Consider the following 27,033-nt stretch of genomic DNA (forward strand, 5'->3'; position numbering starts at 1 on the left):
TCTACTCACAGGGATTCACTCTGATTCAACTTATTCTATTTGGAATAAAATTACATACCTGTCCATGCCATGTTCTGATTTTGTGGACTATTCGATTCAAGTGAAGTGTCCGAAGAATACCAAACAATAAATGGTATCTAGGGTCGAATAGAGAGGGACTTAACGGCAGATAAAAGTTTTACTCTAATAATCAATATTATTAGGACTTATAATGTCAATATCGGACAATTTATCGCTGGTAATATTAGTGATGAAGTCAATAGCAAAAATGTAAGCGTACGAATGATAGTACAACAGTAATAATGTAATCCAACTAGTAGACACATATTAATATCAGGTTATGACCTATGCTTAATGTATGAGTAGGGATATTTGACTGATTTAACTAATGTACATGAAGCAATTTAATCTTCAGCATCTGATGAGGATACCTCCCTTCTAAAAACTTTTATAAATGATATGATTCACAGAAGTTTGATAGATCAAATGAACTTAAGAATATACACCTAATCTATAAACTAGGTGAATCAATTAACTAAGATCAAATCATTTATATTGCAAGGATAATTAGTAAATTTGATTTACTTTTTTTTGAAAATATAAATGAAGAAAACAACCAAAGCTTACTAGTAGCTAAACGATCCACACTCAATCCAACAACTTCTGAAACACAATTATATCCAGCACGTGTCAGTCCATGTAATATAGCTGGAGATAATGGTAAAGAGATAAGTTCACGGAATCCCGGATCAGATAACATTCATGGAAAAAATAACTTTTTTCTAAACAAATAAATTCATTAAAAAAGTACTATCAAATAATACGAATACAATAGAAACGTATGTAGTAAAATAAAACAATATTCAGTAGTAGGAATATATTACTAAAAAGTACAGTTTGTAAGAAAGAATACATATATGATAGATCTAAATGACACTGAAAAATAAACGCCATAATTTAGAGCCTTAGGCAAATAGTCATAATTATGAGTTCTACATAAATATGATAGATATCTCCTTCTTAGAAGGATGACACAGTTTATGATAGAATTCAAACGTCCATCCATAAGTGTTATCGGTTTATCTGAATAGACGTTATTCTGATATTTTCAAAAACACTATTTTAACTAATCACTGAATATAACACATGATTATAATGTTTTGCCCTTGTTAATTATTGTGGTTTGTACAAATTTGTGTAGATTATTGAATTTTATAGTCGACACCACGAACTGACAGCAGTTATACAACCAGTGAAAACTGAAAAGCATTGAGCGGCTGTTTCATTCTAACATGGGACTCCTCAGCAGTGTTCATTCACAACCTCACCGACAATAGAGCTCAAAGCGTTCAGATCTCGCGACGAATGCCCAACATTTAGGCCACTGACTAGGCATCCAATGGTTTAGGTTTCTAACTTTAGTCAACTCACATTACTGTATAATCATCATCTTCCACTCCCAGTGGTGAGTAGTTATTTTACACTCTATATGACTGAACTCCATTCACCGTTGAGGAGTCATATACCAAGATGTCCAGGGCTTTCTGGTTTTCACTGTTTCTCTAGTTAATACCAATCGATGATGTGAAACATTAGTTCATTTGTTTTCTTAATATCTACGTAGCCCCACCCCTATCTGCCTATTGACGTAACCATTGCCTATGGAATGTAATATACGAGAACAATTTCCCAAAACAAAAACATTGAATTAAATTGAAATCTCGACAATAAATAAACGTGATATTCATCCATTAATACTTCTGCACAAAAAGAATAATAAATGAAAGTCAAATTATCTTGTAATTTGAACTCTCTTATTGTATGCATCAATGAAATGAATATACATATACATGAATATAAATACATTTCTGTAATAACAATTGGTGATATTTCTTGACCAGCGTTTAATTAGAGGTGGTAATCACACCCTAGATATGAAAATACAATGGGAAAAAAAGAAAACAATAAATAAATATGATTCTCCCAACAACAATATTAGGATTAACCTAACCATTATATAATCTTACATTAATATATACTTACATAAATACGTAAGTCATGAAACATGTACATACACGTATAGAATTACAGAATTCAATAATATGAATAATTTCACAAGTTGAAATCATGAGTCCGGCATCCAACGGTGTTAATGTATAACTCAGTGGTCTAATGGTTAAGTGCTCGCGCGTTGAACCAGTAGGTCCTGGGTTCGAATCCCGCGAGGTGCGGGGTCGTGGATGCGCACTGCGGAGGAGTCCCATGCTGGGACGAAACGGCTGTCCAGTGCTTCCAGGTTTTCCATGGTGGTCTAGCTTCAACTGACTCATGATTTCAACAAGTGAAATTTCTAAAAATCTCCACAAAACCCATTCTGATAATAATATGAATAATTATAATCATAGTAGTAATAATAATTTATGATAATAAATTCATGAAATTGTAAATAATAATTAATAGTTGTTAATATTTATTTTCACAATCTAATTTATTAAACCGATTAACACAAATTAACGAAGAAAATAAAACAATAAGGGAGGAAATAATAAAAATTGAATAGTTAAAAGTAGTAACAATGATAAATTCATAATTATTATCTATTACTTAGTTAATTAATTAAATTAGTCCACAGGTTTATATTAACACATTATTCAAAAAATGAAGAATATTTGAACGAACAATTGTTTTTCAATAACTTCATCATCAGGCTTTACAGTTATAAGTCTATCATTATTGTGATATTTTACAAAGGCAAAAAAAGGCATGTATTAATCAATTTGAAGATGTTATATGTTAACACATTATTATTAAATGTAGGGTTTTATTTTTAAAATAAAGTACAATGGCAAAATAATCAGCCAAAATGGTTACATCAGGAAAAATTTTTTCGCAAATTTAATTTGACAGTAGAGTAAGAAATAGACAAAAGTCATTAACATTTAGGTTTAAAACTTTAATTTTATTGTACATTTTAGACTTTATGAACCTTGTTTTGTTTGCAATTTAAAAGCAACACAAAATCTTATTCTTTTCTGTGCTTCTTTAAGTTTTAGTTCGTGCATTATTTTAAATAATAAGTGATTACTAGTGAATAATTAATGTCGTGTTTTAATTCTTTTGGCTACTGAGATACTTATGGACTTACAGAAGTCACATAACTTGTTGATATCTATTCGATAGTACACAACTAAACGTAATGGAAATATGTTAATATGTAGGCAGATAGTAAAAGGGAACACTGTATTACAATAAACTGCAAACTTGAAAAGAAACTATTAGTTTCTAAATGCTAGTTCCTTGTTAAAACATTGATACATTAAATGTACGGCTACGGAGCGAGATATGCTGCGATAGCTCTAACGACAACTACTATACCGTACACAACAACATTTTCCATGTTCTAGCCACTCAAAAAGACAAATAATGTTAAGATTTATTGAAAGAGATCACGGTAGACTAAGATTTACAACCAATTTAATTCAGTTATGTATCAATTCAATAATCTTTGATTACTGAGCATTATTGATGAAATAGTTAACGCTGGACACAAAACTATAGTGAGGTAATCAATACACGGGAAATGCATTGAAAATAAAAAAACCAATCACAATTGAAGTACACTAAAATGTTAATGAATAGGGTTTACTCTGAATGATACAACGAAACACGTTAATGTTGACTGAATGAAAATCACTATATGAAAAATTAAGACTTCATTTTTCATATGATATATTTAGAAACATAGCATCCACAATATAACAGATGTGTCACTAACAAATAAACAGATCATATTGACATAGTGAGTAAAAATGGTATACAACAATACACCAAAGTTCCAGCATTCGTGTAAGAGATTTGAAGGTAATGTTTACTCAACCAGCGCTCACCTCACTGATTTTCTCATTCCAACATTTTTCCCATCACTCGTTCCGAATATACATATTTTCATGTACTTGCTCAAATGAACTAACTGACAGATGTGAGTACTTGAAGTGTTTAATTCCCACAATTGGTCTAATTTCTGTCATAAACTAATTTCAAACTATCTGCCACAACTAAGCACTAAAAAATAACACAAACTTGTACACTTGATAGTGTGTGTATTCGACGTTTAGTTAAAACATGGTGCAATCAATGCAAAAATCCAGCAGTCTGTTCAGGATTGGAGAAGATAATTCTATGTCATCATAATGAGAAAATGACATTTTTCGACTGAATAAAATCCAATTCATTTACATTCTTAAGTGAAATAAATCTTTTTAACAAGTACTATTCTTGTTAATTTATTTGACTTTACCTCTTCTATATCTCGAACAACATATTCATTTCATTTTTCGTAATAATTTATTGGATCTACTGTATAAAACACGAGTTATAAGTGAATGTACAGATCAAGTAGTCTGTAAAAAGCTTATTATCACCAGAAGTGCGTGACTTTCTAGCACACATTGATTTATATATCCTTCGTTTGACGAGAGAACTGTTGCTCATTTGTAAATTTGGTAACTCATTAAATCAACCTCGTATTTTCACAAAAGATTACAACAGTTATAAAATTCTAAAAATTAAGGATGAACTGTCTACAAAAAATGTCATTAACAAAATGACATATGAACTGTTTACAATACAATTATATAATTTTGTTTGGATTCTTTCAGTACCTCACTTTATAGTACTGTGCTTGCCAACTGTTTAACATTATCTAGTGGTAACATATATAGTAGGTACATACAGACGTAAACACACACTGAACACATAGAGGACAACTTGTATCTTCCATTTCATCGCCATCACCATATCTTTCATCAACAAACTGAGGATAATTAGGAAAATGAGTGAAGCAGAAAATAAGATGTATATTATTATGATTATTATTACGAATAATAACAATAATTACAGTGTTCTATTAGAAAATATTCAATTATTAAAATTGACAAATAGATAAAGTGAAATCGTACCTGAATTTAAGAATATGAAAGACTACAAGAGAAATGATATGATTAACATATTAATTAGTTTTTTTTGAGCGAAAGATAAACACTTTGATTGTATTTCGTATTTTCAACAAAAAGACTGTGCATACACACTACTAAGAAGAAAATCACTGAAGACAAAATGAATCAGTATTATGTTCTATTTTTGAAAGGAATAAAGTGTAGGTGCGTGCGAGAGAGGACCGATTGCACAAAAATAGAAAATAAAAATATAAAAGGGAATAACATCCCACGAATACTATACTCAGTCTCTAAAATGACGATGATAAAATGAGGATACAAATACTCAAATAAAAAGAAGAAAAAATCAATAACCAGTCAAACAATTCACGTCTCTTTGAAATTAAATTAAAACCAAGTCGTTGCATGATTCACTTTGATAATAACTGCGAACAAGCGGTGTCAGTGTAGTTATCCAAAATTTTTTATCCTGCAGACTAGATGCTTGAAATAGAAACTCTCTAGATATTTTTTTTCGAGATTTTCGTAACAACGATGAAGTTCTATTACTAGTCAATGATGACGAAGAAAACCATTTTGTTTCACGAGATGTTCTCGATATAATCTTTTCGTATGAATGTAATAAATCGGATTGTTTGGCTGAAGTTCTTCCAGATTTTCGTTTTACACTATGTTCATAGGGAGAGAGTTTGAATAAATTTTGATCTGAAAAAGATATATATATATATATATATATATATATATATATATATATATAGTATAACCATTAAGTTATTATAAACAAAAACTATGAAAAACTTAAATGAACACTAAACAGTTATCACGAACTAGATCAAAAGTTAAATTATCAGCTAAAGGTATAGATAATAAGTTGCTCTGAAGTAGATCGATAGATATATTAATTTCCTTTGGGAGAAAACTCTTGAATGTTCAGAAATGTAATAGTAAATAAGCTGTGTTTTTTTACAATTTAACTACTAACCCATATACATGATATTTGGTCAGGAAGAAATTAGACGGTTTAACAAATACTGTTTAAATATATATTCATTGGTATTAGCGAACTGTCTAATAAGTACACGAGCTATGTTACTGCCGATTTCGGTGAAACTTAAGTGACAAGAAATTTATGGAATGTTGCGGCTATCCACAAGGATAAAATCATTGAAGTACGAAGTTCCTTTTATTTGGACCAAGCATTTTAGTAAGGGATCTAAAGAGCTCAGAAATAATTTACAGTCAAAACAGCTGTCGACCAACCATGTTGATGAGAATACTGAACATATACAATCTGTTATTCCTTCTAATAAGCCTGATTATTAACGAACTGACATTGAGAATTTCGTCAGTACACACGATTCTAATACAATGTGAAAGAATTATGAGATTGAACAGCCTAACTTCTGTGTCTTTTAAACAATGGAAACGAAAATGGGACAAATATATTGCCAAAAATCAAAAATATTTTAAAGGGGATAATATTATTATATCTCAAGTTTTTTTCAAATAAGGAATTTATGACAATTTCGTGGATTTATCGTACAGAATAGTATACATGATCAATTCAAAATAACTACAGAAATATTTCAGACGAACTGAACATTTGCAGCCAACATAAAAAAGTTCTTCATTCCCTGAAATATTCAACATCAATTTGTTGCTTACTGAATACATTGTTATTATCCAAAAAACGTGAATTTGTTAACTAAAAACAGCTTGATTCAATCCATAAGAATTACACCACTGATCTGATGGTAAATAGTAGTTTCAGGTGATTTAAAATGAAGTAAATAAGGATCTTTCTATTCAGAATACTATGATTACAAATTATGAATTTAGATTACATAGTTAGAATGATTGACTACCTATTAGTCGATTTGATTCTAGTCCTTTTTATTCAACATTATGCTGTTAGCAGTTACAGAGTATAGCAAAACAAGAAACAAACTACGAAAATAAAAAAACTCACGAGCTTTTTCTGTGGAAAAAGGAAATTTCAATATAGTTGAAGGAATACTATCATCACTTATATCTTCCAAAATATAATCTTTTAATATTAAAGGCGGATAGCAAATACGAAATCGTTCAAGACTGACAGTTTCACCGGCTGGTGTGAAAGACGTTGTTTCTGTAGGTCTGGAAATGTCCAACTTTGTCGACGATGATGTCATAATTGATGATAAACGTCGAAATAATCGTGCATACTTGGAAGGTCGATTTCCTGAGTTAAAAGATATATGGGTAGCATTTCCCGAATCAGATGGTGAACGAGTCCTTAAAATGGATAACAAAGACCATCGGTGACTATAAACTCGTGTACTCGCAGAGCATATTATAGACGGTAGTGGAGAGACAAGTGAAGTTGGTGAGTTTTTAGATGAAGTAGTAACATGCGGCTTGGTGATTTGACGTGATAATTTACCATAATAGCAACGTGATATTAAGCGACTATTATTATCGGGTTCAGAACTTATTGTTATAAGCATTAACTGAGGAAAAACAAAAACGGTTACCTGAAATATAAAGATTTCAATAAATTAATATGAGAAGGTTTTAAAAGTACTTCAGAGTATTTTGATGATGAACATTGTTAAAATTATAATGATAGCGATCGAGACCGGTATAAGTTAACAGATCGCAAATAAAAGGTAGGAGAAATTATGTAGTTATATATATATATATATATAACTGGAAACCATTTCAGGTGGATTGCCTGACGTATTTATTTTCCGAGACATTAAACAATTTTTAAACATGTTACAAAACAGCGTTTCAATCGAAGCTTATTATATACAAACAGTCATTAAATTATGTTTCAAAAAATGCAATAAAGCAGGATCGACTAATAATGAACTGTTCCGATAATGAATAATTAGCATGAATTTCAATGATACACCTGATGTCAGCTAGTTTATGTTGAAGCACCAAATAATGAGTTCTCGGTTAAGGATGTAAATACCAGACTAAGAGGATCTGATTAATATGATTATCATATTGAAGAAAGATTTCAACACATTCAATTAGCTAATGACTTGGTTTTGAATGTTTAGTCTTTCATAGTATCATTGGTACAATAATAATTTCGACTTCTTTGATACTTATTATGTTGATTTTATCTCGTGTTGAAGTGATATGGCAACTTGGACCAAAACACATTTGCACCAGGCGCCATGTTTATTATGACTGAGTGAGCGTTAAAAACTTAAGTTTCAAAAAAGCCACTGACAAGAAATAAAAGCCATCAAATGTTATTACAATGATGAGCATATATATTGGGAAATTTGTGAACGGCTGCGCTGTGTCAACAAGCAACAAAACTCAACAGACCGGTGCCCCCAGTTTTACGGCAACTACTCGAAGATCCATAGTCCAGAATCCACATAAACTTTCCAGGACCAGTCAGTGACATCGCATATTTGGCATTCGTCGACACATTTTCAAAATGGCAAGAGATTCTTCGAGTGGTTCCACCTACAACAACAGAAACCCTCCAGATACTGGCAGAGATCTTTTCTCGCAACGAAGTTCCAGATATCAGTGTCAGAAAATCAATTACAATTTACTTTAGAACATTTCCAAAAGTTCTGATACCGTAAACCCATCAAACATTCACTCACTACCATACCATCCCCATTCAAATGGACAAGCAGAGCGGTTTATTGACACTTTCAAAAGAGCATTGCTAAAATCAAACAGAAAACGGACCCCAGCGATAAATTGCACAATCTCATGTTATTGTATAGAACTATACCAAACGAAGCTTAGCGAATCGGGAATCTTCAGCTGAAGTCTTCGAGGGCCACAGATTTATAACAACTCACCACCTGATGTTACCAAATAGGATTACTTGTAAAAAAAATCAATACCAGTGAAAATATCAGCATTTGAAATCAGAGCTCCTGTGTTCGTCCGGGATAACAGAAAGAGACACGATACGAGGATAGAGGGAAGTGTGAAACGAAGGCTGGGTCAGGTAATGTATAGGGTAGTTGGAGAAGACAAATGGATATATCTTAATCCATTATGAAAACGCGTATTATAGGAGCGTATAACAACAAACAACTTGCCCCTAGAAACACCAATTTATTTATTTGAACACATAAATATTGGTACAAGAGGGCACCAAATATATATGCGCCACATAAAAGTGAGAATGGGAAGAGAAAAAAAGGAAGGTGAGGAGCGTAAAACAAAAAAAAGAACAACGACCAGATTAGTGTAAGGTAGTGTGTAATAATAATAACAATAATGGAGGAGATGGGAAGGAGCAATCAGAAAAAATCTTTCAGTTAAGGAAGATACAACCACTGTTTATGAAGAAATTAAAAGGTTACAGCAGGATCGCCACTGGCTTCTATTCTGAGCCATATATAATAACGTCTCTAGCCACTGTGTAGCACCATCTCTCGGACCCCAGCCAGAGAGTCGTGAAGGACCAACACAAGCCAGTCCTTTGCAGCTTTCTTTCATACCACGACACCACGCCAAGCACTGACCACCTCTCCGCTTCTTCCAACCAGTCCCAGAGTCGGCAAATAATGCAAGACGTGGAATTCTCTGGGACGACATTCGGAGAACATGTCCAAGTCACCGAAGTCGGTGTTTCAAGATGGTGACACCAATTGCATTATCATCTCTTTGCCCGAACACACGATGCCGAACCTCTGCATTACTAACGTGATGCTGCCACTGGATGTCAGCAATCCTTCGAAGACAGCGATGATCGAACTCAGAGAGTCGTCTAACATCCTCAACTCGGAGAGGCCAGGTTTCACAAGCATAGAGCAAAACTGCTCTCACCGACGCGTTGTAGATCCAACCTTTTACAGCCAGACTAACATCACAAAGGCGTCAAAGATGGCCCAGACTGGCATAAAATGCTCTGGCTTTCACTATTCGTGCATTGATCTCATCACTCACACCACCACCAGCACTTATGCAGCTACCTAGATACACGAACTTCTCGACTACTTCTATCTGCTCACCATCCAGGGTGAGTACAGAATTGGAATCCTGCCAGTCTTGTAGAAGTACTTTGCACTTCGAAGATGCAAAGCACATACCATACCTACGGACACTGATTGCCAACTGATTAAGTGCGCATTGCATGCCTTGGGCATTATCGCACAGTCTTTCTCCAGGCAACAGATCCACACCACCATTACTTATATCCATCAGAGCTGTTTCCAAAGTGTCATCGATGACAAAGTTGAACAGGAATGGTGGGATTGGGTAACCCTATCTAACCCCACTGCTCGAATGGAACAATGGAGAGAGGTGGTTGTATGCCCTCACTCTACCCGAGGTGCTTGTATATAGGGCCTTTAGGATGTTAATAAACTTCTCAGGCACACCCTTCTTCAACAGACAATCCCAGAGAACAGTCCTGTTCGACGAATCGAAGGCAGCCCTGGTGTCAAGAAACACTACGATTGTTGGCCTTTGATAAGTATGAAGGTGTTCTAACATTTGGCGGAGGGTGAAGATATGATCAATACATCCTCGACCGGAAAAAAACCAGCCTACTCCTCGCGAGTCAATCTTTCTCGGGTTTTAAACAACCTACGAAGTATGACGGAAGCCAATAGCTTGGACGCAATGGGGAGTAAACTTATCCCCCGATAGTTGTTACAGGAGTGACATGAGCCCTTTTTAAAGATAGGGACGACTATCGACTCATTCCATGACGTTGGTACACTCTCAAGTTTTCAGACCTTTGTAAACACAGTCAGTTCCTTAGCCAGAAAGTCACTACCATCTTTAAAAAGAGCCGGGGGTAAGTCATCTGGGCCTGGTGATCTGTAGTGCTTCAAGAGTTGGAGTTCCTTGAGGACTTCCGCCTCATTTGATGGATCAGTCGTCACCGGCCATGGAGGGCAGGACAGTCCGACCGATGTTGCCCATCGTCCAAGACGTTGATGAATGTTAGTGATTGGCATCCCGTCAACCTCACAGATTGTTTCGCTCACACCAGACTTCTTGCTGCCAGTGGCTCGGATGAGTCGGAAGAGCTTCCGGTAGTTACCAGATGCAGCTGCTGCTTCCAGCTCATTAGCACGCTCCGACCACCAGGCTTTTCGGTCCTTACGCAAGCTTTGCCCAAGTTCATTACGTAACAGCCTTCGTTTATGGTCAAACTCACGGTCACCCGGAGTAGACCGACGGGCTTCGACGACTTGTAAGGAGCCTGAAGAAACCCAGTGCTCACAAACGGGACGTTTCGCAAAGCCGCAAGCGTCTTTATTCGCCATTTTCATGGCGTTATGAAGTTGCAACCAATGCTCATCTATACTTTTCGGTGGAATGGTAGCTAGCCTCGAAGCTAGCTCGGTTCGATACGTAGTTGCAACAGAAGTTGCGACCAACTTGCTGACATCAATCCTTTAGTGACGATCACTTCGTTGGCCACTGAAAAGTAAGGTAAAATTGGTGCAGACCAGGGCATGATCAGAGTCCAGATAGGTACTCCAAAAGGAGCGGCAGTCTTGCATACGGGCTACAATCTGTCGGGGCATAGGCGGAGATGACGAAAAGACATCGTTTCTCATGCCGATTTCTTCTCACTTTGATGGAACTTTCTAATCTAACAGCACATGACCGACTGTTATTGGGGATCCAATCGATTAGTGCTGCCTCAGCTCTAGCGCTTAGTGAGACACCAATGCTAGCAAGACCAGACGAAGATGCCGCAGGGTCCCGGGATAAACGTACGTAAAACAAGCTTTTCGAAGCGACAGGTGGAGAGCGGATTTGTAGTACTTCACCAGTCTTGAATACGGGTCTCGGATAGACAACAGACGTCGATATTAAGACTTTCCAAAGACATAGTCAGCCCTATCTGTTGTCCGACCTGCATAAGTGTGCGAACGTTGAAGGCAGCCAGTTTGAATGGTGCATGTTGTTTCAGGAAAACTGCTTCGGTATTCGTATTCGGTGGTAGCATAAAATTTTCAACCAGGCAGTGACTCGAAAACGTTTAGATAGAACCGAATTTCCACCATAAGCGAGCTGCTGTTTAAGTCGAGAAATAAGGATACACAAAGTGGGGATAAGAGAGAGTGAATAAGTGACGTAGTAAATAATAATGTGAATTGTTTGACTGTTAATCGAAGCGTGAATAGGATTTTCAGTAAATATAGTCATTTTCATTTTATTTGTGTGTGAGCTGTGATATTGCCCGGGTGCCCAGACTGAAGCAGGTGGTTTTCTTAGGGGCCACACCCCGAGCCTTTGACCTAAAGGTCTAATCCACAAGGCAGTGGAGCATCATAAGGAGATTCAGTCCTATGGTAGTCGGCGACCAACGATTGGTTCATACGCCATTTGTTCCCGCAGGATACTGGAGCCCATGTGCACCATTGGTTTGGGATCCGGTTAAAGCGCCGGACATTCGCTTTTCGTCCACTCATTTTCGTAAACAACACCCCCGCCACGAGAAGGCAGTGAGTAGGACTCCCCTGGCAGAGGATGTATACACGTGAATAAAATGTGTTCTTTAATTTTTAACAATTTCAAAAGAAAGAATAAAAATAATAATTAAGAAAAAGACCTGCACTTTTTACACAAGCAAAATGTAATATCTACATACACATGCTTATCAAAGATTTTATTTCAATATATTGATAAAATCCATAACCATAAAATATGATGATAAATCGAAAAAGATATGTAATTTATTAAAAGTATGTTTTGATTTGATTCAGAGACAAGATTGAAGTTATTTGGCTGCTTGAAAATTAAAGTTTGAAAATAAAATCTGAATACTTAATTCAACTGAAATATGAGTGAGATTAACAATAATTCTTTCTATCCACAAAAAATATTTTACTGATCGGTGGTAACGAGTAATGAACAGGTTTTGTTAATTCAACTACTTAACTGAAAACAATCATATCGAAAAACATCCAGTACCAGAGTAGTCACGAATGCTGTAGATACCATTAAACCAATAAGATTAGAAAATCCAAGATAAAGTTTTGATTTTATGCTAATTCCCATTTAATAGTTGAATTCATGAGTCGACTAAAGCTAGAGCACAATCGAAAACCTGGAAGCACTGGACTGTCATTTCGCCCTATTACTGGACTCCTCAGCAGTGCGCATCCACGATCTCGCTCGCGTGATTCAAGCCTGGGGTCTGTCAGTCTCGCGCACGAGCCCTTAACCTGTAGACTACTTAGCCAGCATCCAACGGTGTTAATGTCTACCCTCAACCAGCTCACAATATTGCGCCGCCGTCCACCATTGCCTTCGGAGAATAACTGCCTCACAACAGGCACAGTTGAATTCCACCTATCCAACTTACCCAAGTAAGATCACAACAACAAAATGAAGGAAAAACGATTTTGAACCTCCAATGACGACAGAGAATGAAATCAAAGTGCAGATGACACGCATGAAAAAATGAAACAATTACATAAGGGTGTAACATTATTTCTTCAAATCCATTTCACCTCATTGTTCACCTATGAAAGATAATCAGCAATTCTAGTAATTTCCACGTCAAATATTATGTTCAAATCATCAAAGTATGTGTCGTAAGACGACTAGATGAACCTAACAAAAGTTACTTTTCTTAAGTGCAATTGGATCATTACATGTTTGAATGCACTTTATTTACGAAGCACTTTTCTGCACTTGACTTTAAGCTACATATTTTTTAGTGACAACTGGTGACAGTAAACGGTTTTGTGTACTGAAATAAGTAGAACCGGTTTCTAACCTGACACTCGGTTGTTGATAGTCGAATATTATAATCCCCAATCTACGGATCTCAGAGTATTTAGTACTTATTATTTCAAACAAGCCATACTGTTTCATCTGTTGGATCTTTACGAAACTCAATTCATAGTCTACCTCATTCACTAACGCTTCGAGTAGTCAAGTTAAATAATGAGTGAAATGACGAAATAATAATGACGACTAATTAGATAGTAATGCAGACATTTCAATAATTACAAAAACCAACACAATTAACAACTTCATGTGACAGAAACTACACATTACCTCCAAACTGCTTAGTTCAATCAAGGCTATTAAGTGTAAAAGCATTTTCATTGCATTCGGCATCTGATAAGCAATGTCTAAGCCCTTTAATGTCAATAACATGAATATCATGAAATTTAGCCACAACTCACTAAAGACCCTTAAAACGTCAGTACTAATGATTCATATAGACAAAAAAAGAACTGCTCATCTGTTAGAATATAAACTGTATTTTATCAAAATGTTATGGGGAAATAAGAAAAATCCATGACATATGTAACCACGGTTAAAGAAAAGACAATGTTATTTTTTGAAAATATCCAACTAAAATTTAATAATTTAGTGATCGTTTTTTCCATAGATTTCAACAAATATGATATTTATTTCAATCTAATTGACTAGTACTCATGAGGTATTCAGTTCATAAAGCGACAATAGTTATAAATGTACGCATCACTTACTTCCCCAATATCAGTATGCAGATTGCCTTTCAATAACAGTGATTTCTGATGACATACCATATCTTTGTACTGTAACTGTGTTAAATAAAAACATTTGGTAATACAAAGTTTAGTGGCATTTATACAGAGACGGGAAGAAAAATGAATTTATCAATTACATCATTATCTTGATAAGAGGTTACAAAGTTTTATGAAATTAATGTGTTGACAGAGTTGGAAACCGTGACGTAAGATATGAAAATTCAACCATCTAAACAAATTCCTCTGTACTAATATTAATCAAGTACTTACTGGTTACTAATTTTTAAAGGAAATTTCAAGAGATCGGGTGAAAAGCTAGACATGTACAACACTAAAGGTCAGGTCAGAAGTCTAAAGCTTCAGGGTTCGCTGAGATATCTGGAGCTCCTGAGTTCTATCCCTGTTGGGTTGTGGGTGCAAACTTCTGAGGAGTCCCATGATAGGACAAAACAGATGTCCAATCGGCTTTGCTTTCCAATGGTACTCTAAGATCAGTAAATGATATCAGTAATGAAAATACACTTTCATAAATACAAGCTGGGATATGCATTTTTTAACGAAATCAACATATGAACACAATAACGCCAAAAAAAAGTTATCTTAGTCATCAATCTTATAAGCTAAAAAGCTACTTTAATAGCTTCATAGAATGAGTACTAAGACGTTCAACGTTCCTATACGACTCTGGATACCCCTCATGGAGGAACATAGGCCGCTCATCAGCATTCTCCATCCAACTCAGTTCTCTTCAATCCTTTCCAATTGCTATTTATCCTTTTCATGTCTGCTTCCAATTCCCGGCGCAATATGTCCTTTGGTCTTCCTCTTTTCTGTTTCCTTTCAGGATTCCGAGTTGGCACTTCCCTCGTGATGATTTGATGATTTCCGCACTGTATGTCCAGCATCTTTTCCTAATTTCCTCTTCAGATCAAAGCTGTTTTCTCCTCTCCCACAATGGGCTGATGCTGGTAGTATTCGTCCAAAGGATATTCAGTATCTTACGAAGACAACTGTTCAGAAATACTTGTACTTTTTGATTATGGTTGTGGTAGTTCTCTAAGTTTCAGCTCCGTACAGAACTGTCTTGACGTTCGTATTTAAGACTGTGACTTTGATATTGGTTGACAGTTGTCTTGAGTTCCATATGTTCGTCAAATGTTGGAGTGCTGCCCTTGTTTTGCCAACAATGGTCTTTATGTCTGTAACGGATCCTCCCACTTCATCGATGATGCTGTTCAGGTACGTAGAAGCTTCCACCTCTTCTAGAGTTTCTCCGTCAAGTGTGATTGGATTGGTGTTCTCTCCGTTGTATTTGGGGATCTTGCTTTTTCCCTTGTATATGTTGAGGCCTACTGATGCAGACTGCTGCTACACTAGTTGTCTTTATCTGCATTTGTTCGTGTGTATGGGATAGAACAGCTAAGACATCTGCCAAGTCCAACTCGTCCAGTTGCATCCAAAATGTCCATTGTATCCCGTGCTTACCCTCAGACGTCGAGTTCTTCATAATCCAGTCAACCACTGCAAGAAAGAGAAAGGGGGAGTAAGCAGCCTTGTCTGACTCCGGTCCTCACTTGGAATGCAACTGTCCTCCATGCACCACTTTGCAGCGTAGCCCGTCGTATGAATTCCGGATGATGTTGATGATTTTCTCAGGTACACCATAGTGTCGAAGAAATTCCCATAAAGTCGTCCTGTCCACACTGTCAAATGCTTTCTCATAGTCAAAGAAGTTTATGTATAGTGACGAGTTCCATCCAATTGATTTCCCAACGATCATCTGTAGTGTCGCAATTTGGTCTGTGCACGACAGATCCTTACGGGATTCTGACTGTTAATCTCGAAGCTGGGCATCTACTGAGTCTTTTATTCGGTTCAGCAACGCTCTGATGAAAACCTTTCCTGGTACTGATAGAAGTGTGATGCCTCTAGAGTTCTTACATTTGCTCAGATCCCCTTTTTTGGTATTCTTCTTTCCAATTCATCGGCACTTGTCCTTCCTCCCAAATCTTCCTGAGTAAAGTATGAAGCATTTTTGCAGTTCCTTCTATGTCTGATTTCAGTGCTTAAGCTAGTAGACTGTCAGGTCCTGCTGCTTTCCCACCCTTGATTTAACTGATGGACATCCTGATTTCTTCGATCGTTGGTGGAGTGACATCTATAGGGAGGTTTGTAGGTGCCAGTGGGTTCAATGGAGATTGACTATTCAAGAGTTCTTCAAAGTGTTTTACCTATCTGTTTTTCTATTCTTGGACCTCAGTGATTGGCTTACCTTCATTGTCCTTGACCGGTCTCTCAAGTTTACTATATTTCCCTGCTAGTTTCTTCGTTGTACCATATATTTGTTTCAGATTTCATTCTCTTGCAGCTTATTCCGCCGTCGTTGCTAGTTCTTCCACGTATTTCTGCTTGTCGGCTTTAACGCTCTTCTTCACTTGCTTGTTTGCTTCTGTGTACTCAACTTGTGCCTTGACTTTCTCTGCTCCTGTTCGGCTGTTGTTAATTGCTGGCTTTTCGCTCTTCCTTACTTGAATCTTGTCCAGAGTTCCCATAGAGATCCACTCCTTATGATAGTGCTTCTTGAAGATCAGAACCTCGTGATATGTTGAAGTTAGTGATTTTTTGAACGCCTTCCAAATGCTCTCCATAACAGATTCTTCTTTTAGTAGATCTTGTAAGGCTTGGAACCTGTTATTGAGACCTATCTTGAATTCATTGAGTTTGTCAGTATCTCGAAGGAAAGCTATATTGAACCTTTGTAATGCTGTTTCCCAGTTGTCCAGTACTTTTCTAGCCTCATTTTCATCTTGACAGCCACAAGGTGGTGATCTGAAGTTATGTCAGCTCCTCTCTTGGTTCTCAAGTCTTCCATTGATCTTCTGCATTTTTAGTGATGTAAATACGATCTGTAGTGTAGTCTCGTGAAGCCCATGTAGCTTTATGTATACGTTTGTTGGGGAATATAGTGCTGCCTATAATAATTTTGGTGAATGCACATAAATCTGAAAACCTCCCTAAATTTTCGTTCCTTTCTCCCAGTCCATGTCGTCCCATGATATCTCCATATCCGGTGTTGTCCATTCCAACTTTGGCGTTTAGGTCTCCCATCAAGATGGTCACGTCATTTCTTTGACAATTCTCTATGATCGACTGCAGCCTCTCATAAAACTGACCTTTATCGTCGTCATTGCTATCATTGGTGGGTGCATAACACTGAATAACTTTCATTGTGATTCCCTCATTCTTTGTTTTGAAAGATGCTTTGATGATCCTGGGTCCATGAAATTACCATACTATAAGTGTATTATGTGCTTCTTTAGACATCAGAACAAACCCCTGAGTGTGCGAAGCATTTTCTTCTTTGTGACCAGAGTACAGCAGCATCTACAAATTTATATATTTACACCGATGCTTTACTTGTTTAAGATTACTAATTGTCAAGCCTGATGTTTTCATACTTCGGATTGACAATACTTACAAAATAGATAATATTTTGGCTTCCAGAGAAAGCAAACACTTACAACAAAACAAAAACTAACAAAAACCCTTCATTAGACAAGTGGAGGACGTACTTCTAAGTTGCCGTGGAATCTTATGCATTTTAAGTACAAATTACGCATAGCTTCACCAACTCGACGGTTTAACTCGTCAATTATAAAGGTGAAGGCAGACCGGACAACGAGTAAATGACTGAGTTCTGGATCGGTTGAAGGTGTCTGAAAAGTAAATAAAAATTACTATATTACCATTATAATATGAATTCTACGATTATGCATAATAGATTTATTCAAATTCAAGCTAGGCACACAAAAAAGTCACACGTTAAAATACATAAAACCGTATATCTTGACTAGACGATAAAACAACAAAAGACAAGAAGTGAAGTCACAGGTAAGAGGTTAATAATGTGTTATATAGTTGCTTAAGAGTAATACGAGAACCCTAATTTTGATCACAGTTGACATCACATAAATTCCCAAAACATTACTTTGAACGGCTTCTAAGTATTCAGTTAGAGAGACATGTTGTATTGATAACAGCTAATCCAACACAACTAACTATAATTCACATCGTGATCCCAAGTTATAAAGTGAACAACCCTAAGATTATTACAACCCGTTTAGGCGGTTACCAAACACTGACCGACACGGTAACCACAATGGTGATACAATTACAATCATACCAAACCATTAGGTTATTGATTAATTTAAATATAATCTCATATTCTTCATTATTCCGAAGAAGAAATTATTTTACATCATCACTTGCAAACTTAACAATTGTTTGTGCATTATCATGGGATAAAATGTACAGAATGTTACATAAAGCAAGATATCACAGCCAACAGTACTATGTTCTTCGAGCACCTTCTGTCTCGATTTCAAACCAACTAAAAAAAATGTAAAAGGAAGCAAAGAAGGAAACACTATTCTCAACAAACCCGAAGATAAAATGAAGGTAGTTACTGGTCAGATTTTCAATAACAATTTCAACAGTAAAAAATTAATTATAAACAGCGTAAAAGTATGCATACTTGACCACTACATTAGAGATCTGTTAAGTCTTACGAGCTTTTATTCCTCAACACATTATTAGTGGTAGTCTGACGAAAGAATATCTTGGAAATCATGAACAAACAATGAAAGTATCAGGAAAACTCACCAATTCGATCAGTCGATTCAGTAATAAAGGATACCTAGTCAGTCTGCTTTTGGGACATTCTATAGAAAAGGAAAGTAGAAACAGACTCAAAATACAAAAGAATGATAATAAAAAGAACATTTTTTACAAGAAAATATGAGCATTAAGGCACACATTCATAGTTATCTACGTACATACAACAGATGGAGACATAAAAAACAATGACAGAGTGCAAACTCGGCGAAAACAATTACGCATAGTTTGTTGATGAGAACTAGACAAACATCTCTTTTGCTCGTTTAGCAAACACTGCAACGTTTTCACAAAACAGGATGATGACACCAAGTACAGAAAACTGGGCTTATTACTGAAGTATGTCACGTTTTATGCAATTCAAAAAATAATTAGAAGTAAGCAAATAAATTTATACAAAGTAGAATCACCTCAAACGTGAAGTTACATAATTTTTTAGTGACAGACCTATTTCCAGAAGTTTTTTTTACTATATTCTCTAAAAAAACAAGTAAAAGCCTTCAAAACCTATTGGTCGTTGCATTCAAAAAGGTTTTGATAAGATATCCACCAATATCGATTAAGCATAGTCTGAAACAAGCTTAAAAGGTGAATATTTAAGACCGATCATTTGCTTATTATACTTTTAAAGAATAAGCGCGGTAAAGCCACGTGAAACTTGGTAAAAATGAGCACCAAAAATAATAGACACAATACAAATACTTGTGCGCGGGCTGGAATACCGCCCGAGCACCTAAACAGAAATAGGTAGTTTCATAGGCACCCACTCCTCGAGCACTAGGATTAAAAATCTGATCCATAAGGTGGAGAAGTAATAGTAGTAGTTACCGTCTCATGGTTTGAACATCATTCGTCCCCTTGAGATCCCGGGGCCCATGCACACCATTAGTTTGAAATAGGGGTTTTTCAACTCCCCCAAGGTGGACTCTCTGCACCTGGGATTTTGCTTTTCGTCCTTTCTGTTATGTTCTATGGCCCGTCAAACATCACGTCACAAAATCGATAATCGGAATACCGACTTCTATGGCATTGTCCTTGTGCTAAACCAGTGACACGCCAACCAGCACTAGCAGTCTTCAGTCAACTCGCTTGACCCTGCTCGTTGAGTCCAGAACGCAATATCCCCCTCCGCTGTATGAATCATATGCTTCAGACATACGTGGTTTATATACAAGCAAACTAGACCGCATCACACCATCAAGTGAAAAATAATAATTATACAAGATCAAGCCAAAAGAGGTTCAGTATAAAAGATTGTGGACAGAAGATCGGGAATAAATTAAGGATGGTAAATCGTACAATGGTAGCTAATGGGTCAAATGAAAGCTTATGATAAAAAGAATATGAATATATGTGTAATCTAGTTACATAATAATTATCTGATAAGAATATACGTAGTAATAGTCCATAAACAATTCCCAGCAGTTACCATTCATTTATTCTTTGTTCGGACATGACACTTCATATACAGAAACATAACTCCTGTTCCGTGAAGGTAATAATAGGCAGGACTTACCTGACAGGGGTTATAAACTGCATGGGAATGGACTCTCCTCACTCTCGACAATACCAGGGTATTTGGATGCTAGATAGTAATCAGTAAAAATAATACAAATTTCCATAATTTAGTCGTCAAACCGAATGTTCCCCTCTTTCTCCAGTACCATATACATACTCTTGGTAATATATAACTTTGTCGTTTATCAAGGTTTACGAGCACTTACTAGATATAGATACCCCACAAGTAAGATAATTATCTACTGTATTAATAACCTAAACTCCAAATTTTCATTTGGTGATAAAGAAACTATGTTATTGTGGCTACAGGATCTTGCCCCAGTATTAAACCAGCTTTAGGACTTTATTCAAGTTAATGTTCTAAGCCCCTATGTAAGATTGAAAACTACCCAACCATATATATATATATATATATATATATATATATATATATATATATATAACAATGATGTAGTCAACCAATTGAACAATATATTAGAAATATTGATATGATAAATAGGAATAATTTTCAACTATAAGAAGAAAAAAAGCGTAGAACTTTACTCATAAAACAATCTTATACAAAAATACTACAAGAATGAATTACCCAAGAAATGCCACAAATCCAAACGTTTACTGAAATGTGTATGTGAACAACGTGAAAGAAAATCAGTAAAAGCAGGCTTTTGTTCGCGTAAAGCCTCAAAATATTTACGTGCTTCATATAAGTGGGCTGAATAATCCAAGAGAAGTTTTATTGATGAAGGCATCATCTCGATGTAACTCTCACAGATAGACTGAACATAATTCTGTGTTGGATATGGATAACATTTACGTCCATAATTAAGGTAATCAGGTTGTGGCTTTGTTATTACTTCAAGACCCAACTAATACGAGAAAATATATAGTAGAACAATAATATCAGTTTCTACAGAATATACAATTCAAAAAACTGGGTGAGATACTTCAACATATATCATTCACCTAGCTAATGTCCTATTCTATCTAGTTCAGGATTTGTGCAAAAGTATCAGTTTGAAGCATACGCAAAGTCTATCACATCGAAATCCATTAATTACAATTATGATGATTAACAAAAGATAAGAACACCAAATAGAGCATAACATGTACAATTGTTATACGGGAAATAGTTGTTTATGGAAAACTAAAAATAATGATTAAAAGGCAGTAATGTCCTACTCCATCAATCGACCTACAAAAAGTTCTAGTACCTCCTTTTTCTTCCAACAACTATATCTAAACATTTTAGTCGGTATGTCTTCTCTTTACGTAAGACCTACAACTGACTTAAAATCGACCCTCATTTTCAATAGTCATTTCGCAAACAACATTGTTTAATTAAACATGTTAGAAAAACTCTAAAGTAATGACTCAAGTAAACTCTATTCTTATAGTTCAGTTAAACACAACTAAAATGTAATCCAAATCCATAAGAAAGAAACTCTTTCAATAAAACTTGATTTTGCCGTCTATTTTATACGAATTTCAAACCTGGTAACCACTAATTCATTTATAATCTCATTTTAATGATCTAAAACACTACCACTTAACTGGTATATTTTATCATTGTTAAACATGTTGATGAAGAGCAATGAACAAAAATTAATTGTGACGAACATTTCTTTGCTCTGTTTGTCTTTTCCTAAACGTTTGCATGGAATCCCTTCGATTCATATGACAATCAAAAAGGTTTGCACTTTATATTGCTTTTTTGGAATTGCTAAAGTCATTTGAACAAAGAGAGTTGTGAATAATAAAACAAGTATAGGTCAAAGTTAACCTTAAGCAGATATTGAAAGTTGAAAATTTTACGACCTCAAAATAGTACGCGATATACACTAACAGCTTAGTACTTTGTGCTCTGTCATTCGGTCATCAAGAAGACTCCTAAGGCTTTCACTTTCCTCCTCTTACTGCCGAGTCTTCAAGATAAACGTTATCATGTAACTGGAAAGGAATTAAATCATACAAGACGGTAGACAAGACGTTTACAGTGAGTAATTTATAACCATACAGGAAGATCACTTCGTGACTTACGAATGCATATATTAATGGCTTACAGGTATGAAGGTTGAGAAGTGATGGAAGAGGTTTATGATCTTGCTAAAATATTCTAATTTAGACATGCTAATTGTTGTAGCCACAAATGTCCCAGTATATGAAAGATTTAATAGGACCGATTAACCAATCATATACGCTTAAAACAAGTGGTTGATCACTGAATAACTATTCCCATAAAAATTATTGGTAGCTTTTACTGATATATAGCTTCCTAGTCAAAAGAACTAAGTACTGCCACAACGGATCTGTAGCATATTTCTAGTAACAAGAGTAAGAGTGGTGGAAATGTTTTATTTCATATTTCCCTATAGATGTTCACAGATACCGAAGTCGAAGATATTGAGTGAATGCTTTGATTCTTACTTTAAGAAACTACAATGAAAATTGTCAACAAACCAAAACGACTAAATAACACCTAACTTTACATAAAGTATCATCCCCTCTCCATGCTATTCACCACAAACATACAAAACTATCCCCCGCTAACATAAAAACTGAAAGAATGAGCTAAAGTATTTTAAGATTAGCAAAGTAGGATAATAGAAGTCATAGAGAAGAATCATCTGGTATGATCGACACGTTGCTTTTATCAAAACTACAAAAACGTAATAAGCTTACCCACAGATATAAGATCATTCCTATGCATGGTATGCTGAAATATTTATTCACTTCTGATGAAAGACTATTTGCTAATCCTAAAATATAAGAATCACAAGATGAAAACTGACTAACCTTCAAAAACTGGTATAATAGCTTCAATTGAATAGAACAGATTACATATTTCCGTTGAAGTAAGTATACCCAATTTTTCTAATGGATATTTGTACACCTAGATCCAATTGGATAAAATATGTTCGACTTCTACCTTAACGACAGTTTTCAGATCACTTACAAGTACTTCTTCACCATCATGGAACTCAGATATGATCTAATAATTGGAATACTGATTGGAAAAATTACCTGAATCCTCTCCATCTGACTTCTAGATAGAGCTAATAGGTTTGGTGTGGAACGGTGCTTAGAGGATTGAAACGGTGATTCGTGGCATCCTCCTTCAGACAGGTTCTGGTTAAGATCGAGACAACCATAGGACTGGCAAAAAGCTTCATTTTGAATGGTCATTGTCCAAAGAATAGTTTCGAAACAAGGGATTACGCTAACTTGCTGCAGGGATCGAAAGTATAGCACAATTTTTTAAAGCATATATAGCTTTGGTTTATACCTTACCACAACATATTTGATACTTGGTCAAGACATGAATTATGTACACAGACTGGAAGAAGACAAAATACAAATGAAAAAAGAAACCATCTAAGTCGATAGCTCACAAATACGTTTTGTATAAACTCGGAGCTGCATCACCAATCACTAATAATGAATATAGAATCCAACCTCCCTGAACAAATTCTCTAAGAGACCTTAATCTGTAGTAACCCAGGTAACAGAACAACAAAGGCAAAAAAGCAAGTATACACATAAAGGTCATGACTCTAAGTGTCATTTCGATTATTAGATACAGTACAAATTTCTGTATCCATCCCAAGCCGTTTCTATGGGAGACCCCAGTTCTATTGACCAATCTACTAAGGATGTTAAGTGTATAATACATTTCATATTTGCTTTCCAGAAGTTTGGTCTGGGCTGTGCTGACACATCCTCGTCATTGACAACTATATGGAAATAAAAGACTATAACTGCATGGTCACTTTTACCTAAGGGTGGCATATAATGGAAGTTTGTGACATCATCCTCATGACGGGTCAATATGACATTGAGTTAGGATGATGCTGAGTTCGGGTCTTACCTAGCTGCTTCTTTCAAATTTTACACTAGGGCACATGTGATAACCGCATCAACTAGTTGCTGCTCGGAGGAATTTTCTGACAATTCAGTTCTGATTTTTCCAGTCTACCGTAGGTGCATTAAAGTCTCCTAGTACTAAACATCAACCAATTTGTGACCAAGTATTGAGACCATCTAGCAAGACCTCGTTTACCTCACAGCTTGGACTGCGATAGACCATATCAATCAACAGCTCATGTCATTTGCATTACAAGCGGCAACTAACTAATCCACACGTCCCACTTTCATGGGATATGTTACCAATAACAGCAAATTGGATAGCATTTCTAATGAATAGAGCTACTCCTTCTTCACGCTTCTGGATTCTGTCGGTTCTCACTAATACTAAACCTTCAAAATCAAGTTGCGTATTGTCTATAGACTGCGTCAACCAAGTTTCTGTGACTGCGATTACATCCGGCTTCGTTGAGTCTATCTCCACCGAAGCCTCACCACTCACAAGTTTACAATTCTAAGGTCCTCGCCAGCATCTAACCCTAGTTTTAGTTCTTCTTCTGATCCTCGTCTTCTTAAATGGTTCACGAACGACAAGTGTTTATGGACAAGAACTCCTGACCCCTTTACTTTGTGTTTATTCTGTACTATACTATCTTAAACAGCCTGGTCTGATTTTGTTTCAGGCCCTTTTGGCTAACTAGTCTATAAACCTATAGCAAAGTGACTCCAGAGATATTCTGAGGCATTGGCCGGTTTAGTAGCTCTCCTATCAACTCAATTTCATGCCTAAAATGAGTTTTGAGCCTTGACTCGATGGGATACAACTGACCTGCCAGTATGATCAGTCTTTAATTTATCAGCTGCTCTTTTGGGGGCCGGCTCTTCTTTAGCAACATTAGGTCGTTTCTTATCCTTGATCACTATTCATCCATAAACATTCATTGTAGTAGCAATAACAGTCACGTTACACACACTCATTTTTATTTTATTTTATTTTAACACATATATATTGGTACAAGGAGACACCAAATACATATGCGCCACACAAATCTCATTCGATATGTGTGAGGGCTGTGATACTGCCCGGATGCCCAAACCGAAGCAAGTGGTTTTCTTAGGGGGCCACCCCCTGAGCCTTCGACCTGAAGGTCTGATCCACAAGGCAGTGGAGCATCGTAAGGAGATGCAGTCCCATGGAAGCCGGTGACCAACAATTGGTTCATACGCCATTTGTTCCCTCAGGATACTGGAGCCCATGTGCACCATTGGTTTCACATGCTATGAGATCCTGAATGATTGTCGGTCACTTGAGTAATCAGGTTGTTGTCCATCCTAACAGAAACAGACCTGACCTTGCGACTAGGTTTTCTAGGTGTTCCCTGCTCGCTGCCGTTTGGAAGGGCGAAAGACAGAGGGAACTTCCTTTCTTCAGCTTTTATTTCTAGCAGACCTCTCTATAGGCCATTGTTCGTCCATTGGCCCACGTAAGTCAGTCGACTCTGAGCTTATTTAAGGCAACTTCATACCGAGTTGTTTATCCACCGAGCGAGTACCATTTCATGTGTCTCAATTACACTTACTTACACTCCTTTTAGCAGCATTCACCATTTCACTGGCTTCGGATAGCAAGCTATTTGCATCCGAGCAGCACTGCTGACACAACCATTTTTACTAAGCTGCGTGAAAGCAGCAGGCGTTAGATTCGTGCAAACTGCGTGGCACCATCCATTGCACTCATCGCACTGCATACCACTTTCTGCAGGGTGTTGACAACCTGGGCGTTAGCAATTGCTTTTCCGCACTGTCTAATCATCAATACAGAGTTTTCACAAAAAAACTAGACACAAACAATACCCAGAGACAAGAGAAACTGATGACCAAAAAGTGAAAAACTGTGAATTGTTAGAACCAAATGTGCAAACAAATGCAGAACAAACCAACGTACTCAAAAGTATCTGCCATAAGTTATTTAAAAAAACGATACTCCTGGAGTATACTTTAACTGAAATTAATTAAATTAGAGAGAAAACAGTAGTCTTGATGCGCAATAAACGATCAAAATAAAATTAACTCAGTGAGGGAAAATACCACTGTTCTTTTTATATAGTGCGTGATACTAATAACGCAACATTAAGACAGAAATAATCATGCTTACTGTAATCACGAAACATTAATATGTGTGAGATAGGTTAGTTCAGAATTAGGCACAAAATAACGACACCAACCAACTGTTTGAAAAATTGCCGGTTCTCTTCCGAGCAACTAACGACTGTATGTAACAACCTTCAACACTCAATCTCACTTAATTGGATGTGACAAATGAGATATCTTTTATTCCCTATTTCAAGAGCTTTAAATGGTAAGGGATAATCTGAGACACACATTTTTGTCGTGGTGTCGAAAACATAATGAGAATAAGTTGGGCACTATTTGGATGAAAGCTTGTGAAAAATAATCTCAAGTTGTGATATTATAGAGGTTCATAAACCCCCAGAAAAGTAGTTCTATAAGGCTTTGTTATTTATTTCGACCTCACTAATTTTACTGGGTGCACCCTA

At 36.1% G+C, this 27,033-nt stretch overlaps 1 protein-coding gene across 1 annotated transcript in view; it reads right to left on the minus strand.

Moving 5' to 3' along the window:
- Positions 1-26,736, minus strand: part of RAD51C (DNA repair protein rad51c) — a 42,813-nt gene extending 16,077 nt beyond the window's left edge. The window contains exons 1-13 of the mRNA XM_035734403.2: positions 26,631-26,736; positions 23,903-23,948; positions 23,636-23,839; positions 23,541-23,603; positions 23,408-23,504; positions 23,294-23,370; positions 21,201-21,480; positions 19,085-19,143; positions 17,995-18,138; positions 14,402-14,476; positions 6,925-7,468; positions 4,298-5,660; positions 628-1,928 (exon numbers count right to left, since the gene is read on the minus strand). Of these exons, the coding sequence (XP_035586197.1) occupies positions 5,338-5,660; positions 6,925-7,468; positions 14,402-14,476; positions 17,995-18,138; positions 19,085-19,143; positions 21,201-21,480; positions 23,294-23,370; positions 23,408-23,504; positions 23,541-23,603; positions 23,636-23,797 (1,824 nt within the window). The 5' untranslated portion in view covers positions 23,798-23,839; positions 23,903-23,948; positions 26,631-26,736 and the 3' untranslated portion in view covers positions 628-1,928; positions 4,298-5,337. The remainder of the gene's footprint in view (positions 1-627; positions 1,929-4,297; positions 5,661-6,924; positions 7,469-14,401; positions 14,477-17,994; positions 18,139-19,084; positions 19,144-21,200; positions 21,481-23,293; positions 23,371-23,407; positions 23,505-23,540; positions 23,604-23,635; positions 23,840-23,902; positions 23,949-26,630) is intronic.
- Between the last annotated feature and the right edge of the window lie 297 nt (positions 26,737-27,033).

Source organism: Schistosoma haematobium, chromosome 4, assembly GCF_000699445.3.
Source record: "Schistosoma haematobium chromosome 4, whole genome shotgun sequence".
Lineage (NCBI taxonomy): Eukaryota > Metazoa > Platyhelminthes > Trematoda > Strigeidida > Schistosomatidae > Schistosoma > Schistosoma haematobium.